The 17,304-nt window shown below is 46.4% G+C and overlaps 1 protein-coding gene across 2 annotated transcripts in view; it reads left to right on the plus strand.

The window, feature by feature from the left end:
• Window positions 1–1,715: 1,715 nt before the first annotated feature.
• Window positions 1,716–17,304, plus strand: part of slit1a (slit homolog 1a) — a 93,616-nt gene continuing 78,027 nt past the window's right edge. For both annotated transcript variants that reach the window (XM_084376108.1, XM_084376109.1), the window contains exons 1-4: window positions 1,716–2,373; window positions 12,988–13,059; window positions 15,254–15,325; window positions 16,818–16,889. In XM_084376108.1, coding sequence (XP_084232234.1) covers window positions 2,165–2,373; window positions 12,988–13,059; window positions 15,254–15,325; window positions 16,818–16,889 — 425 coding nt within the window. In that variant the 5' untranslated portion in view covers window positions 1,716–2,164. The remainder of the gene's footprint in view (window positions 2,374–12,987; window positions 13,060–15,253; window positions 15,326–16,817; window positions 16,890–17,304) is intronic.

Genomic DNA, 17,304 nt, shown 5'->3' on the forward strand with positions numbered 1-17,304 from the left:
ACTCCTGAAAAAAAAAGTTAAAGTGATTCCCTACGAATCAATCTCCAGTGTATAGTAATCAGTTCCTAGATATCTGTGAATCTCTACATGAGCCCGTAATGAGTCGTTCTTGATTAATGCTGAATCAGCTTCCAAATGGCACTGAAGCAATAACATGTGATTACTTCCTTGGTTGCAACTTTGTGTGCCATCATGTTGAAGCATTACCTCACCGAACGAACAAGTTGCAACTCCGTGCGGAGGCGTTAATCTAGTAATAAAAATGTCTGTATAACAGGAAAGTGGCCCAAATATTAGTTATTGGTTTTGTGCCCTTTAGCAGCAGATCCAGCGTTAAATCCAGCCATTAAGTAGGTGCTTAGCATGCAGATTCACAGATATCGAGGATCTAATCATTATACATTGGTTCAATAAATAAAAAAAAAGTCTGCTCCAGGGATGGAGTTGGACAAGAAGTGCTTGCTGTTGCGCTTTTCCCCTTGTTAACTTTTCCCAATTTCCCGTACCTCGTTTTAAAGTGTCACCATTTGTTTTATTGTGTGGATAACTGTGAACAATGCACTTTGGACTGAACTCATAAAAGCAAGAGGCCTGTTCCCTTCACCACATCCAGCATACTAATTTGCAATTCCACGAACTGCAAATCAATACGGATTTGGAGACGTTTCCTGAAAGCTACAATTACACTGTCAACAGCGACTGGACTCTAATATATCCACTGTTTTAACTAAATGTCAACCTTTGCAAAATAATATTTCTTTAAAGTAAATAATGGCCCACAGATGCTGCTTATCATAAGATTTACCCTTCTCAGCTCAGGCCAGTTTATGCCTGAGTCTGCTTTAGGGAATGCATGGTCCTGGCATTAAGAGAGGGATTGTGTGCCATTTACTCTCATAAATCCAAATAACAGAGCAGGTATGGTTGTGAGTGTGGCTGTTTGTCTTTTCATTTGTATATATTAGGATATAATCTCCGTTCCAGTGCCTGTGCTGATCTTAAAATATACTGTTGACTTACTTTTTATGGCTGTGGTCTGCCTCCCCAGTAGATCATGCATATTTGCATGTCTGTCTGTGTGTGTGTGTGTGTGTGTGTGTGTGTGTGTGTGTGTGTGTGCTTTTTCACCTCAGCTTCCTGCGGCAGCTTCTATCTGTGTGGCCACACTCGATCTACATGTTAGGACCCACATTTACGGATTATTTATTCCGGCTTTTTGCCTCCAAGGACGGAGGTGTTGATTCCTCTCTTCCCCCAGTGGATTCCCCTTCGTTACATGCGCTCATTCACACACACACACACACACTCAGCCCTGTCTCCTCACAGCCTCTCCCTTCGGGCAGGGGTTATGCGGTGTCATGCAGGTTAGGGCTCTCTCTGGGGGGTTCGCCTGGAGGCAAACCTGAGAGAGAAAGAGGAGTGGACTGAGTGGGGAGGAAAAAAAAGCAGTAAAAGAAAGATACTTGGGAGTAGATTTGTATTGTGAATAGAATCAAGGGAATGAAAGAGGGATCTTGAGAATGAGAGTGAGTTCAGGCAGGGTTCTGGGGGGTGTAGTGTGAGGAGGAGGGAGAGCAGTGGGGGAGGAGAGGAGGGGTAGGGGTGGAGTCGGGGGCTCTGCTATTTGTAGATCCTTGTGATGGATGACTGGTGTGTGTATGTGAGAGAGAGAGAGAGAGAGAGAGAGAGAGAGAAAGAGACTGGCTTTTTTTCCCTTTCTGCTCTTTGCCTATTCCCTCTCTCTTCAGGCGAGCAGAGCAGAGCGGGACTGAGCGAGAGGAGGACAGAGACGCAGACGTGCGCAGACCAGAGCCACAGCAACTCCACAAAGACAAGAGAGGAGAAGAGTTTGCAAGGAGAAAATAAGAAAAAGAAAAACAGCTTTTTTTTTTTTTTTTCTTTTCACATCAGCAAAACTGTGCTGGATATCAGACCTACATCAAAAAAGGGATTTGCTTTGCTTCACAGCTGAAAGGAAAATATTAGCATTTGTTATAGTTTTCTATTTATATTCACCACAAATATAGAATTATTCTAGAGGACTTGCGAGGTGTAGCAGGACTCTTGGAAACAAAGGTGGACAGAGACAGAAGTTGAGAAGAAGAAGAAGAAGAAGAAGAAGAAGAGGAAGAAGAAGAAGAAGCTGGCTGCAGTGGTGGTGAATATGCCCGTTAGAGGTAGCTGTTTTGGTGCAGGCATGGGCAGGCTGGCCGGGCAGCCACTCTGGATGTGGGTGGTGATGCTCTCTGCTCTGCTCATGGGCAATGCCAGTGCCTGCCCAGCCTTGTGTACCTGCAGTGGCACCACAGTAGACTGCCATGGACTGGGTCTCAGAAGCATGCCAAGGAATATCCCCCGCAACACTGAAAGACTGTGAGTACCATCTGTACTCTACTCCCCGTGTGTGTGTGACAGAGAAACTCCCTGACGGTGTCCTTCTGTCTTCTTCCCTCACTGTTTCACTTCTGTTTCCTTGCTATATTGTATTGTATCATGATGCCTGAGTATCTTGTAGTGGCGCACATGACTTTGCTCAGACTGAAAGAGAACAATAGCCCTGCCTGTGGAGGTGTGTGTGTGTGTGTGTGTGTGTGTGTGTGTGTGTGTGTGTGTGTGTGTTTCTGTGTGTGTGTCAGTCAGTCACTCACTGGCATTCCAGTCAGGTATAAATAGGCATGAGGGACTGGAAAGAGCAGGAGCAGATGTGCGCCTTTCACATGTGTCCATAATTTACTTACCTGCTTGTTTATGCTTGCTGCAAGTATTAAAAAAATATATATATATAAATTCTAAGCAAATTAATGCTCCTCTTGTTAATGTGCCATACATTTAGAGAACAAAAAGTAAGTTTGTCTTCAATTTTAAATCTTAAATTCTGTTGAGACAGAGGCAGATTGGCCGGCTGGTCTGTGGTCAGCTGAGATTCTGTTATATCTGGGAATATGTTTCCCCCTTCTCGTATCATGTGTCCTGTCTGTGCAGCACCGTGCCTCTCTTTATCACTTCCCTCTCCCCTCTCTTCCCCTTTTCACTTTCCTCCACTCCTGGGCCAAAGACTTCCCTCTCCCCCCTCTCCATGCCCCCCCGAACGCTCACTCCACAAATTGTTAAATCATGTAGAAAATTAAGCAAATCTGCTACTTAAGTGAGTCTTGCACGAGGATCACGTAGCTGTCTTGTAAAACAGAGGGGAGGATGGGAGACGGAAGGAAGAGGTGAGGCAGACGCCGGCTCGCAGAGTGGAGTTTCTCTGTCTTTTCTGACATTCCTCTGAAATATTCATCAGTAAATCAGAAGTGAGGAGTGCAAGGGGAAATAGATTGTTCTATTTCAGCTTTTAGAATATCAATCCTGAATAAAACATGCGGTGGGAACGGAGGAGAGAAAGCCTGTGTCAGAGGCAGCGTTGGCATAGTGGGAGCTGGCTGCATATTTTATGCTTTTCATATTTAATTTCTAAGAACACCTTTTTTTTTTTTTGCCTGGCGGTCTGCATGGTTCCGGGTTTGCGTATGTGCACATGCTGCTTCAACAGTGAAGCAGGGAGGAAACATGGTCATTTTGTGGTTTCCTTTTACATGAATGGCCATTCACACTGGAAATATCCCCCTGCCCCTCCAACTCAAGAGCATTTTTGTGTTAAAAGTTGTTTGTGCATTCATAGGTCATGTACAGCACGGGGATTTTATCGTTGTAACATCTCTGGGTGTTTCCAGGCACATCTCGCACTCTCAGGACGCTGCATTTTAAACATGATGCGTATAAAGGTCGCGTGTAATTTATTCCTGGGTCGTTGCCTTTTCTTTTTTCGGGTGTGTGTGTGTGGTGGTGCATGTTTTAGCTGTGTGTGTAGGTCATGTAGAAGGAGAAGTACTACTTAACAATAGAGACCTCTTCTGGAGGCCCTTACATAGGGTGATTCATCAAGGTGATTGTGCAAGTCAACGCAGCCCACCCTGCCTTACATTATGGTCCCATGTGCATAGCTAGATTTATGTGTGTGAGTTTGGAAAATGTGCGTTTATGTGCATGAAATTGTGCAAAAGCTGCTGGGGTCAAAGATGAGTAATGAGTTAGGGAAGTTTTTGTAGGTTTGTCCCAGAGGTTGGTGGCCGTCATCTTACAGATAAAATGTTAAGAAGCTTCTTTCTTTTCTATTAAAATTATAAAGAACGTTGCAAAATGTACCTGCCTCACTTTAATGGAGGGAGGAGGCATCGTAGCAAAGTGAAAAAAAAAAAAGGTTGCACTTCACTGTATGTTTATAGATATCGGTGTGGATGCATGTGTGTGATAATGTATACAGGGTGATGCTTTTGGGAGATAGAGTGTGTGTGTTAGGGGAAGGAGGGGATTGGTTTTGGGTGAAAGTGTGTGTGTGTGTGTGTGTTTGCGGGGCGGGGTGTGTGTACGGAGGGTGTTGAGACAGACAGCAGAATCCCATTTGCACTTGTCAGTGTGGGTTTGGATCAGGTCTGACCCCTGCGCTCCGCAGACTGAAGCCTGTAATGAGACTGTGAGCTCCACGTATTAAAATCACACCCTGCCTTCGTGCGGGCCACCGGCCGCTCCCTCCCCCTCTCCTCCCCCTCTGCATCCATCCTCTCTCCCTACGTCTCTTTCCCTTGTCTCAGGGCCTTTTCTGTATTCATCTGCTGTTGCAAAATGGCTCATGGTAATCTCACTGATATTTACGCTGAGAGAAAACCAGCATCTGTGAGGCAGATTAAAGTGTAGTACAGAGAGAGCAGAGGCTGATAGTTGAGCTTTAAGGTGGACAGGTATTGACCAATCCTGCTTTATCTCTCTAACAGCCCTGCTGCTCCGATCGAGTGTGTGTCTCATCTGTGAATGAGTTGATTTACAGAAGGAGAGGAGCTGTGTGTCTGTGTGTGCGTGTGTGTGTGCCTTCAGCTAATTGCGTATTGATGATGTATTCTCCGTGCCAGAAAATACCCAGCACTGAGATTTGGGGGCATGTTGGAGCTCTTCCAGAACAGGGAAGGTGGAGGCTGCACACCATATGTGTGTGTGTATAAATCTGATGCTCACTTGTGTTTGTTCATAAACTTGAGCATGTGCCTCCATATGTGTGTGTGTGCGTGTGTGTGTGTGTGCGTGCCGTGAATAAGTAATGTGAGATGAAAACACATGCGGTTTCACTGGTGGCTCCCTCGCTTCGATCACCATGTTTATGTATTTGGGGGTTGTGAGGTGGGAGTAGTGTGTGTGTGCGTGTGTGTGCGTGTGTGTGCGTGTGCGTGCCAGGGAATGCCTGCAGTGTTTTTGGCACCAGCACATTGCTGGTACAACTGACAGCTCACCGGCCACCTGATCCATAATTTAGCCTGACAAGACTGAACACTGCCTGGCCACTACCTGCCAACTCTGGCTATGTGACCAAAGTGGAAGGAGTGAGATGGGAAAAGACAAAGAAGAGGGGTGAGGGGTGGAGCTGTGGAGCTGCGGGGGTCGAGAGGAGGATTCGAGGTTGGCACAGTAACTAAAGTAGTAATCACTAATGATGGGATTACTGCACAGAGGGATGAAGAGACGTGTAACTTCACCACAAAGCTAATGAATGAATAAACGAGGTAATGTTATTTATTATGAGGGGCAATATAGGTCTCTCCCTGAGGCGGGCTGAATTTCATTCAGGTCCTTTTTTTTTTACAGTCTAATATATCCATCCTCACAGCCGGTAATCCCGTGAGGAGTGATAATGCCTGGAATGAAGATCATTCAGAGAATGTTTATGCTCAGTGGAGGATTGTGAAATTACAGGCCTGGGACTCAGTCAGTTCAATTTACTGCCTGCGCTACACAGCTGTGGTCTTTTCTCCTGCACTGAATACTGAGGTGGACGCCATCGCTGTAGCAGCCTTTGGAGTTTTTTGTGAGCTGCCTTGTGAGCCCCTCTGGCAGACAAAGTATGTGGTAATATAGTCATTGTAGACCAAAGTAGCTCTTCTTGTAACACTCTGTGTTGTTTTTATTTTTCAGCTGGTTGAAGTATGCCTTTTGCTTGTCTAAGCAGAGCGTCGACAGACTGCTGAGCATCAAAGCCAGCTGCTGTGTGTCTAAACTCACCCCCAGACCCACTGACCTGCTCTCCTGATGAGCGCCGCTACTTTATGGAAGTGTCTGATTGCACACACCCACGCACGTCCCATTGACCCCCATCAATGGGATGTGTGTGTGCGTGTGTCAAAGACTGCCTTCCAAAGCCAATGCACGGGCTTTTTTTTGTGCCTGTCTGACATGCTTATAACGTGTGTGTGCACGTGCATATGTGAGTGTACATGCATGATTGCTTTTCACGCCTATCTAAGAGCGGCTGTATGTTAGCAGACCGTGAAAATCGAATTTGGAGAATCCACCTGGATCACCTTTCATCTCTCAGAAGTCCATCTTTCCTTTTAACCCTCCTGGCTAGCCAGTGAGGAGCTGGCACTGGGGAGAGAAGGGGGTGGGTGATGTGTATGTGTGTGTGTGTGTGTGTTAAAATGCACATCAGTGAACACTCTCCTGACATTGTAGATATGCCTTCATAATCCACATTTCACGCTCGTCAAGATGCTTTTGATGTGAGGCAGGTTCGAGAGGAAATTATGGGCAGCAATCCAGATGTAAGGGGCTCTTGATATCTGCATCCGTCTGTGCACTTATCGTATCAGCGCAATGTCTGGTGCAACGCTGAGGTGTTTTAACGTACCCTGTTTAAGGCATTCTTAATTCTCAAAAACAGATTCATCCATAAAAAGATCTCTCTATATCTGACAAAGACTTGCTCCAAATTCTGATGCTGAGCAGCTGAAGCCAGTACATGTTTGGCATTCCTCCGCGAAATATCACCGAAACAATTACTTGACTATCTTTCTCTCTTTTGATTGACTAATCACTTAATTGACTTATCGTACCGGCTTATGCAGTAAGGTTATCTGCTTGCAGATGAGATAATCTTTCGTACAGAGCTGGAGGAATGCAGATATCAGTGTTCTCGGCGGGCGGAGGGAGAGCCGAACACAGAGCGACTCTTTATTCTTCGGGATCAACAGACAGATTCAAGCACACATGCAGCATCCATCAAATTACCCGTCGTCAGCGCACATCTGTCAGGCAAACGTCTTCTGTGTGGAATAACTGAAACATAATAGATGTGGCAGAGCAGATGTTTTATCCACATGATACACTTCACAGTCAAAGTACACATTCATGCAGCCTAAATGCCTTCATGCGGGACTCAAAGCCACAACAGAACCTCAGCGTCTGTCACTGAACAAACTACAGATAGAGTAGAAACCATGAAAGACCCTTCAGTCCCTGCCTCTGCCACAGCCCGGTGTGTGTTCTTTTTCCAGTCTGTGGCGGTGACACACATCGAACAGATGTTTAATTGATTGACTTCGGCCTGAGAGAGTGTCAAAAGTTATCTATGTTTGATCAGAAAGTGGCTGTGTGCTACTTTCCTCCCTTGCCTTTTCCCTGGCTTCTTTTTCCCATCTCCCAGTCTTTCTTGCTATATGTCTCCTTCTTGCTCACAGCAGCATCTGCTACATTAAAAAACAACTCTGAGTCTCCTCGACAAGGTTGTTATTGTCACGTCAAGGCCAGGTAGAAACAGCAAAAGACAGACGCTTGGCTCTTGGTCCCTGACTTTTACCTGTAGCTGATCATAAAGTGAGATGCAGGAGACCATGCACGGCCCTGCATGGGTCATCGTTCTCTGACAGCGTGTGTGTGTGTGTGTGTGTGTGTGTGTGTGCGATGCATGTGCAGGATTTGCTCGATGTTATCCTTGCTTATCGGTAATCTTGCTCCTGAGACCTGACTGAGCAGAATGAAAACTGTAAATAGCCCTTGAGGAGCCTGGGAGCTGGGAAAACACTCTCAGACGTCTATGCACACACACACGCGCACGCTTAGACGCTCGCTGACGCACACACGCACTAAAAATGCACAGTGGAGGGCCTTAACTGCTCGTCTGAAAGCCGCATTTCAATGGGAGGGAGTGTTTTGTTCAAGCTGAGCAGAAATCTGACCTCTTAGTGTGGATAGAAGTGTTCCAGTTGGGTTTAAGAGCGTGTTATTTTGGTCATGGTGGTCTGCTTTCTCTCTCTCTCTCTTTCTTTCTTTCACTTCCTCAGTCTCTCTATTTTTGAGGTAGGAGTTTGTTTGCGGGCCCGGGTGGTACTGCCTGGTTCTGTACTCTGTCGGACCAACTAGTATGTAGGTCACTTTTTCTCCTCATAGTCTACCCAGCCTCATCTCTGCACTGACGTTTCCCAGACAGCCCGTCAGCTCTTCACAGCTCCCCGGCTACTCGCAACACTCCACCACACTCCACCACACCGTCGCTTTCAGGCAGCTAACAACACTGTCAGAACAGCTCCGTCTCCTTTTCTGTCTCTCAGTGACTCTATCTTTTTTTCTCCCCCTCCCTCTCTCTCCTCCTGCGTGTTTCACGGCTGTCACGTCCATATGTTGTACAGTCTGGAGGAAGAGGAATGCTTCGCTCTTCCGCAGCTTCTCAACCTGTTCAGTTCATTCATTAGGGGAGAGCGCTCGCCGGTCTGGTCAAATAGCATTATCAGTGTGTGATTGTGGTTAATGAGCATCCACGCTTGGGCTGTGCAAGACCTCGGGCTTCTGATCATCAGATTGTTTCCACAGTGAGGAGTTTGGACCGCACCGTGCCACTGATCCTCAATCAGCTGGTTTCTGTCTTCCCTGCCAGGCTAAAGCTGTTCAGGACAAATGGTCCTGTGGCTCTCGCAGCAGCGATACAGAATGACTGCACTGCAATAAAAAAGCACCTTAATAAGTCATTAAAGTCACATTTTCAATGAGGAAAGAGGCGAGATTGCATTTAAGTTCCAGTCTGTCTTTCTTCCATTTGTTCAAGCTGCAAAATGACAAGACTCACCAATTTCCCAGTTTGACCTCGATTAAGGATTATCATGGTGCTTTTTAGGTTTGTCCTTGCTTGTATAACTGTATGTTGGAAGAAAATAAGCAGCTGTGAGTGTTAAGATAAGAATAGAGGGTGAAGGGAATTAAGTGCGAGACAAAAGGTGTGCTATTTTCAACTTGTGAAATGCTTTTGTTAGCCTGCTAGCCATGTTTACGAACCATGTGTCTTGTCCTGCCTACTTTTTTGTGCCACTGCCTGTGAGTACCTTTTGCATTGCCAATTGTTTTGTGGCTGCACGAACTATTAAACTGAAGCTTGGTACCATTTTCAATGCCCCCCTAACCCTAGAGTCCAAAGTGTGGCAGCAATGATGGCTATACTATTATTAGACTTGCATCTGGATTTGTAAAGATCATCCGATCATTGGTTTTGTGCCTGAAGTTTGTTACAAAGTTTCTCAAACTGTGTCCAGAGTAAGCCATCTTCCCAAGCAAATCAATAAAGGATCTCTGGCAGTGTTATCACTTCAGTGCAGTTCATCCTTCCAACTGAGAGGGTACTGCCGAAATCGAAAGCTCATTCTGAGCGATCGTCTGTTTAGAATCTAAATAATGACAGCCCTAATTGTAAATGGACAGCTGAAATGTGTGGACTTTAAAATGGACCTTAAAATAGAGAAGTCTTCCTTATTATGCCTTGTCCCACTGCATCTACATTCCTCTGAGTTCTGCTTTGTTTCTGCGTACGTAGATCGTGTTTGGTGAAAAGCTATACAGCCAACAGTAGTTTCTCTTGTGATCATTATGTTCTTTGGCTCTGGCCCGGTGTGCATTCCTCGTTACAGTATATTTATATGGTCTTTGTGTATGCGTTTAAGAGACAGAGCACATGTGGATATCTGCGTGAGTGTATCTGTACGCAGGCCTAAGTGAGCCAGCGTGTTTGCTTATCCTCCCTCTGGTCTCGGGGTTTCATTTCATGTGATGTTGCTCAATTCGAACCAGGTCCCCCTCAGCCGTGGGACCCCAGCAGCTGGCAGAAATAAACATAATGAGTTTTTCAGCATTGTAGCAGTGCTCCGAGCCCCCTTTTGAATTATAGAGATGTGGAGCGGCGGAGCGTAGCTGCCGCGTGTCCACCCGAGGGAAGGCGCACCAGGAAGTACTCCCAGGCATCAATCAACTTGGGACGGAAGATGAAGAGGGATTAGATAGTGATGTCATAAATCCACTTGCTCTGCAGGAAGAGTGTCAGCGGTGGGAATCCTTACAGAGTTTCCAGAGGATGGAATGGATTTGACTGAAGCAGTTGGAGGTGGAAATCCTTCGCTGTAAGAACTGGGAATGATACCTAATAATTTTCTGTCTTTAAAGTAATACTGCAGTACTGTAATGTGAAAAGCCGCCAGTACTACAAAACATCTGTCTATGAAAGGAGTGAACGTGCCTTTGCTGCTGAGCCAAAAGCCATCACTGTACTTCCTTTGATTGTATAACAAAAAAAAAAAAAAAATAGCAGTGACTGATATTGTAGCTAATAAACAGCAGATTTTTCTTTGAGGCATTGACACCATATATTACTCAAGCATACAGTGCCCTTATACAGACATGGAATCAACACAGAAACGAGCTGCCTTCAGACTCCAGCATGTCTAGAGTCCATATTCTCTTAATGTTCTGTTTTTAAGATGTGGGTTCACCTCGATTTGCTCATCCATGCAGCACCAAAGTTCACTGACCATGTGTATACTGCTACTGTGAGTGTGTGTCAGTGTGTGTGTGCAAAAATTACTAAAGCTGATGTGAATCCCAGCTACTTTCCATCAGCCAGATCTACAGAGCATCTTCACAGACGGGCGTTACTTGGCGAGTTTCCCCAGAGACAGAATACTCCTTTGGGGTCGGCAGACATCATCGGTTGGGTCAAACTCCAGGAGCTGTAGCACTATAGGTCAGCCATGTGCTCTTATCATACAGTCCAGCGTGCACTTTATTAAAAAACATTAACCTTTTTATGCAAAAAGTATGCATAGGACAGTGAATTTCAGAAATGTGCCATAATGGCTGGGGTAAGAGTAGTGGTTGGGTGCAGCTCAGTATAATTGAACTGCAGAAGGTCATAACAACACGCACAAATCATCAGTCCTTGTAGCAGATGAGCCACAGAGGGAATGTCATTACCTGGGCAATTTTCAAGGACCTGATTATCACCTGGGCCACTTCAAGGACTTGAAAACACTGCATGGCTTCTGTTGAAAAATTCCAACGGAAAAGGTCAGAGTATGGCACAAACAGCGTGGATCCTGAGTAGTTAAAGCATCATAGTCGGCTGGTGGCATTTGAGCATTGCCTAAATGTCACAGCATTGCTGAGCAGGTGGGTGGCCAATATGGGTTTTTAAGATGGAAGCCCTCAGCAAGATAGCGCAACGTTCTCTGCAGACGTCTCCAGGAACAGTAAATTTAGTTCACTCAGAACGAACAAAACACTTTGAGATGTCGTTGCGTAACGGCTTTGATTAGTCAACACGCAGAAACTGTGGCATGTCTCTTATTACGGGATAAAGCGAGCCATGAGTGCTGGGAGAGAAATGTGTGGTTTCACTGTTTATACGTGAGTCACTTCTCCACACATTCCCCCTACCACCCTTCACTTTAACCATCCCTCTCCCCTTTCTCCTCCTCGATCTTTCTCCTTTTTAATGTCCTCCGGGTGTCATCAGCAATGACCACCCTGAAGACAAGACATTGGGAATCCAGAAGTGTGTGTGTGTGTGTGTGTGTGTGCCTATCTGCGTAAGCACCTGTAATGAGCACCACATGTGTGTGTGTATCGGAGCCCAGGCTAATGAAGCCCAGTCCATTATTTATTTCCCGTGGCCCTGTCGCTTGGCCTGTCGATGCACCTGTGTACACACACACACATACACACACGCGCACACACACATACGCGCACACCATCTGTCTATAATGACCGTTCTCTTTCGTACTGCATAGCGCTACAGTCCCTGGAGTGGTCATTAGACGAGAGAAGGAGAGAGTGACTGAGGGAGAGAGACCAGCGCTTTCGGCGAAGATTTGGAACCAGTTTTTTGGTTGTGCTTTGAGGGTGGGGGGTTGGTGGGTCAGGGTAGGGTGGACCCGTTATGCTTAGAGAAGTGCAGTAGCACAGACAAAACGTTTGCGTGCTTTTTCCTGCTTTCGTCTTCCGCCGTCAAGAGAATACAATCTGCTACTGAGGTTAAATATGAATCTTTCAGTCCTCTGCGAGACAGGAAAACACAAGGCTTTCTTATACGAGCAGAGATAACTGAATCCACTGAACAACTGATGCCAGGGATGCTGCAATTAAAGTTACGAAATACGCAACGCCTTTTCGGCAGGCAGAAGATGAGGGTTAACTTGTGAGAATCCAGCAGTAACCTCAAAACCTCTCCTTTTCAACTATTTTGTCTCTCCTCCCTCCTTGTCTGTCTTTCCTTTGCAGCCGTGGCCAGCTCTCAGCAGGGAGGCTGCTCCCATTATATCCACAGCACTTAGCTTTCTGGCCTTGTGGCCCTACCCAAATCCCCTCCGCTGGCTCCTGCTAATCCCCACCAATAGTAGAAGGACAGGGCAGACAGAGAGAGGCAGGGGGGTTGTGGGTGTTGGTGGCAGAGGGCTGGAACAGAAAGACAAACAGGCAGCTCAAATGTGGCCTCCATTTTAATAGGACTTCTTAATATCTCCCAGTGGAATCAGAGCCGAGTGCGAACACAACCTATCTCATTCTACCCGTCAATATACTTTACATTTTACATCGCATCTAAGGCTATTTGAATTTCTAAAAAAACACCAGCAATTACAGACATTCTCAGCATATATTACACCACAAGCTTTAGCAAACAGCTTGGGGGCACTGTGTGTGTGTGTGTGTGTGTGTGTGTGTGTGCACTGTGTGTGGTTGTGCTTCAGGTATCAGTAGGCAAAGATGCCTCCATGCCACTGTCTGCTCCTTTTCGTCATAAGGCTTAACAGGTTCAGAGGGTGAATAAGGATGAATAATTCATACGTGTTTGCGTGTCTGTCTTCGCAGGGAGCTGAATGGGAATAACCTCACACGCATCACCAAGAGTGACTTCGCTGGACTCAAGTACATCCGAGTTCTGTAAGTACTCCGTGTTCATGTGTGATGATGAGATGTTTGTATGTGTAGCTGCGGTGCATGCCGCTGTCTGAGTTTATCTATTCATGCATACCTGAGCTGGATCTAACCTCGCCGCTCACAAGTTGTACAGACTTGCTGCTCGAATTAGCATAAACCCAGTGAAGTGGAGATGCTTCTGTCGAGAGTCCTACTCCAGAGTACATTAAGCTACTGAGCGACTGCAGCAAGTGAAGTAATGGACTTCTCTCTCACTGTATTCTGGACATTGTAGTAGCACTTACTGTCCCTTAGACACACGCGCGCTCACTTGCCCTCTGTTCCCACACATCAACGTGTAATGTGTACACAAGCGCCAGTCCTAAATAGGCTCTCAGCTCAGTTAACACATTCAGGTGAAGTCATTGACTCGCTCCGTGTTGAAATTGAACAGCACTTGTGACTTCAGGTAGCTGTAAAAGTGTCTACATGCATACATGCGTAGTGCCATAGGTGTTTAAAACACTGCCGGAGGGGAAGCTGTGTAGACCCGAACATGTTTTAGGTGTAACACGAGCTGCACATAATTCCTGCTACCCATGCAAAGCCGCACTATTTTCAAGCCTCATCGTTACTCGCCCATCCCCCTGTCCGCTCCTTGTCCCCTCCCGTCTTCCTATGCATGCCTCCTTTTCTGCACCACCTTCTACCCCCACGTGGAGGTTAAATGCCTTCATGTCGGCAGCTTGTCACCAGCAAGTAAGAAGGAAACAACTCCTTGCAGGGGTACTAAAGACAGAACTACCCTCGCTGTAAAACCTCTGATTCCCTCACAGCCACCACTGTGTTACACGAATGTTAGCCACCCGTATACACGATGCATGATTAACATGGTGTAAGAAGTCTGTCTCTGTGTATTGGGGGGGTGACCTCTGCGGTGCAGCAGCATCAAGACTAACAGCGGGTTGACCTCTGATCCTGCTGACCCCTGGGCAACCCTCAGAAGGAGCCAAACAGGAACAGAGGTTTATCTTTGCAGTCAGCTGCCATCTATCCTGTCGGTCTAAAATCAACACAGCTGATTTACCTCCATTCGTCTGGCACTGGGGGCGAGGCTGGTCTAAATCAGCAGTGTGTGTGTGTGTGTGTGTGTGTGTGTGTGTGTGGGGAAACACAGAACAATCGAGAAAAAGTAGAAAGAAAGAGATCAAAAAAATTGGAGGATGCATGCCCCTCTGACTGTCTGTTAAAAAAAAAAAAGTTTTCTCAATCCAGAAGTACTCATCACGATTTTTTTTGCACTTCCATCTAAATTCATGAGAAAGAGATCGGAGGTGAATTGCACTCTTCTCTCTATGTTTATGGAGTGCGAACAGTGATTAGCATTTATATTCGATGGGGAGGAAGCCCAGACTGCTGAGTTGCAGCGCGGCGTGGCCTCACAGGAGACATGAGAGGTCGCCTTCAACACAGAACAGTTGTATACGTAATGAAGGGAAGCTCTTGTTGCTTCTAAAGCTGCTGGACGCTTTCTCTCCTCCCCTGGCCTTGTGTTATTGTAACACTTCCAAAAACCATCCCAGCCTCTTTTTTTGTGCGTTAGCTTTGGCAATGGAGGTGAGGAAGGGATGTGTTCCTGCTTTGTGCGTGTGTGTACTGTATGTTTGTGTGCATCCCCGTTTGTTTGCTTATGACTAATCGCCTTGATGTGCTGCCTGCAACTCTCATGCTATCCAACAGGCACACATAAAAACGCGAGCCTACTTTCCCTTGATCGTGCCAATTGTAAAAACCTTGGAGCCCACCTCAGTTTCCCCTCTCACACTTTCTGACCCCCTGCCTACCTTTTCGTCTCGTCTCCACCCAGCCGCTGCACCCAGCGGACCACACCAGAGCCGGGACCCACACTTTCTGAGCCACCTTAGAAACTTTTCCTGGCTGCTATTCCTGCTTCTTGTGCCAAGATTCCACACTGTGCCCCCAGTCCGCACCACTGCCCTGTGTGTGTGTGTGTGTGTGTGTGTGAGAGAGAGAGAGGGGTGTTGAATATACTGCACCCAGCTTGAAAATACTTACTGCAAGAAGTCTCGCCACCAAACCCCCCAAAGCCCCCTATACTTTGTTAAAGCCCGAGTGACCGTCTACAGGCTCGTAAAAAAGTCAAAGCCTCACTGTATCGCGTAGTTTCTAAAGCTCTCTTTCTATCCTCTTTCTGCAGGCAGCTGATGGAGAATCAGATTACTGTGATCGAGCGCGGGGCTTTTGATGACATGAAGGAGCTGGAGAGACTGTGAGTACCACCCAGGGTTGACCAGAAATAACACATCTTTATGTCTTTTGTAAACTTCAAATGAAAATCCAAGCCCTTCTACTGATCTTTTATTCAGTGCTTGTATTAGCGTGATGAGACTAACAGGAGGAACGCGACCGTAAATGGTGTATCAAGTGTGAGGCACTTCCCTGTCATTCCATTGTGGTCGGGTGGTGCTGAGAGGGTACAGCGTGGGTTGGGAGTAGTTTTTATTAGCTTTGCCTGACAGGAATGCCCTCAGTGGGAGATGTGGGCTTAAGAGCCCCCCCACCACCACCACCATCACCGCAGACCCCGGCTCATCTGGACAGCACCAGGACTCCTCGACAGCTTGTAAACCGGCTGGGAAAACACACAGACAAACACAGTCGACCACACCTCGACCAGCTCATTAGCAAATCAATAGCGCTCGCCGCATGGAAACCTGCGCAGCAGATGACTGTATGTGCGCATGCCGTCATGCACACACCGCGGTTAACTTTTAAAAGACTTTCCCCTGATCTGAAACCCACATTAACAATTTACATTACCAAACTCGAGGCCATGAACAGCTTGCCTTCCCTCCTCCTGCTCCATATTCAACTGATCCCAAACATTGGGCAGACATATCCATGTGGCAGACCAATGTGGAAATTAAGCGGCTCGTTTCTCTAATGTTTATAAGCCACTAACCCACCAGCAGGTACAGCTCAGTGTGAACGGAGCGGCAGCAGCCCATTAATGCCCATTGCTCACTAAATCTCCTCCTCAGTTGGCCGAGCACTCTTCTCAGTGTATACAGTGGGTGGCACAGATCCCAACATCTGTCTGAATCTGTCTCAAGGAATGGCGGCGGCCTGCCTTTCAGATTTGCAGCCTCTCTGCGCCACAGCCGCTGTATTCACTCCCATTTGCCTCCAATGGGCCATTCAGGGAGAAGAGAGTTGAGGTTTCCAACAGATTAGCAACAGTCTGTTCCTCATTGACTTAATTGTTGTATTTGCATAAAGCCTGCCAGTCTTGGACGTTAGTTGTTTGACATGGAGTCTGTTGCCAACCGCCGTTCCTGTCAGTGCTTCCTTGGGCTTGAATCGACTCATCTATTTCTCTTAATTTTATTTAGAAACATCTTGTTTTGATAGTTCGACCCTGATAAAAATCTGTTCATGTTCAGATAACTAGTGGATGTAATTCACTTGTTTAAATGGGAATGTTGCTTTTCCGTTACTCTGGGAAAGTCAGCAGGGCACGTTGTAATTTAACCGCGCGGAGATAATTTACGGCGCTGTCTCCGACTAGAGGTTTAATTCCCCTGAACTTTCAGTTGGATATTTATGTGACATTCAGAGCGCACTGAAACACAATAGCCTGTGGCAAAGCCGATTCTACGGCAGCTAGCAGAAATTATTCACAGCCTACACAAGGGCACACACGCATAGACACACACACACACACAAACTCACCGGTTGATCATATGTTTTCCCTGCCGCAGGCGGCTGAACCGTAATCAACTGCAGCAGCTTCCTGAGTTGCTGTTTCAGAAGAACCCTGCCCTGTCTCGACTGTAAGTACATTCACTTTTTTATGTATCGATAGAGCACATGCTCACGCTCTCTTTGTCTTTTTCTTTATTATGCAAGCCACCAATGTCTCTCTGTGCAGCATGGTTTTAAAAAGTCTGATGAATGTTGGCTTTGGTTTGGTTTAAACACATTTAAAGGACAATTAAGCTTCAGTTGCACTCGCTGGATCAGGTCTCAGCAGCATTCTGACTTATTAGGTGAAGTGTGTGAAGTGTGCCCTGTGATTTCCTCTGTCTGTAACTGGATGAGTGGAAATCTGAGTTCTTTGCACATCATCGGGCCTTCGCGCCAAGTCATCTGCAGTTTTGTCTTTGCGAGTCTTGTCTGTGAGAGAAGCCACTGGTGACAGGGAGTTGGTGTGACATTGGGACTTGAAATAAGACTTTGAACTCTGTT

Source organism: Pagrus pagrus (genome assembly GCF_965226575.1).
Source record: "Pagrus pagrus genome assembly, chromosome: 15".
Taxonomy (NCBI): Eukaryota; Metazoa; Chordata; class Actinopteri; order Spariformes; family Sparidae; genus Pagrus; species Pagrus pagrus.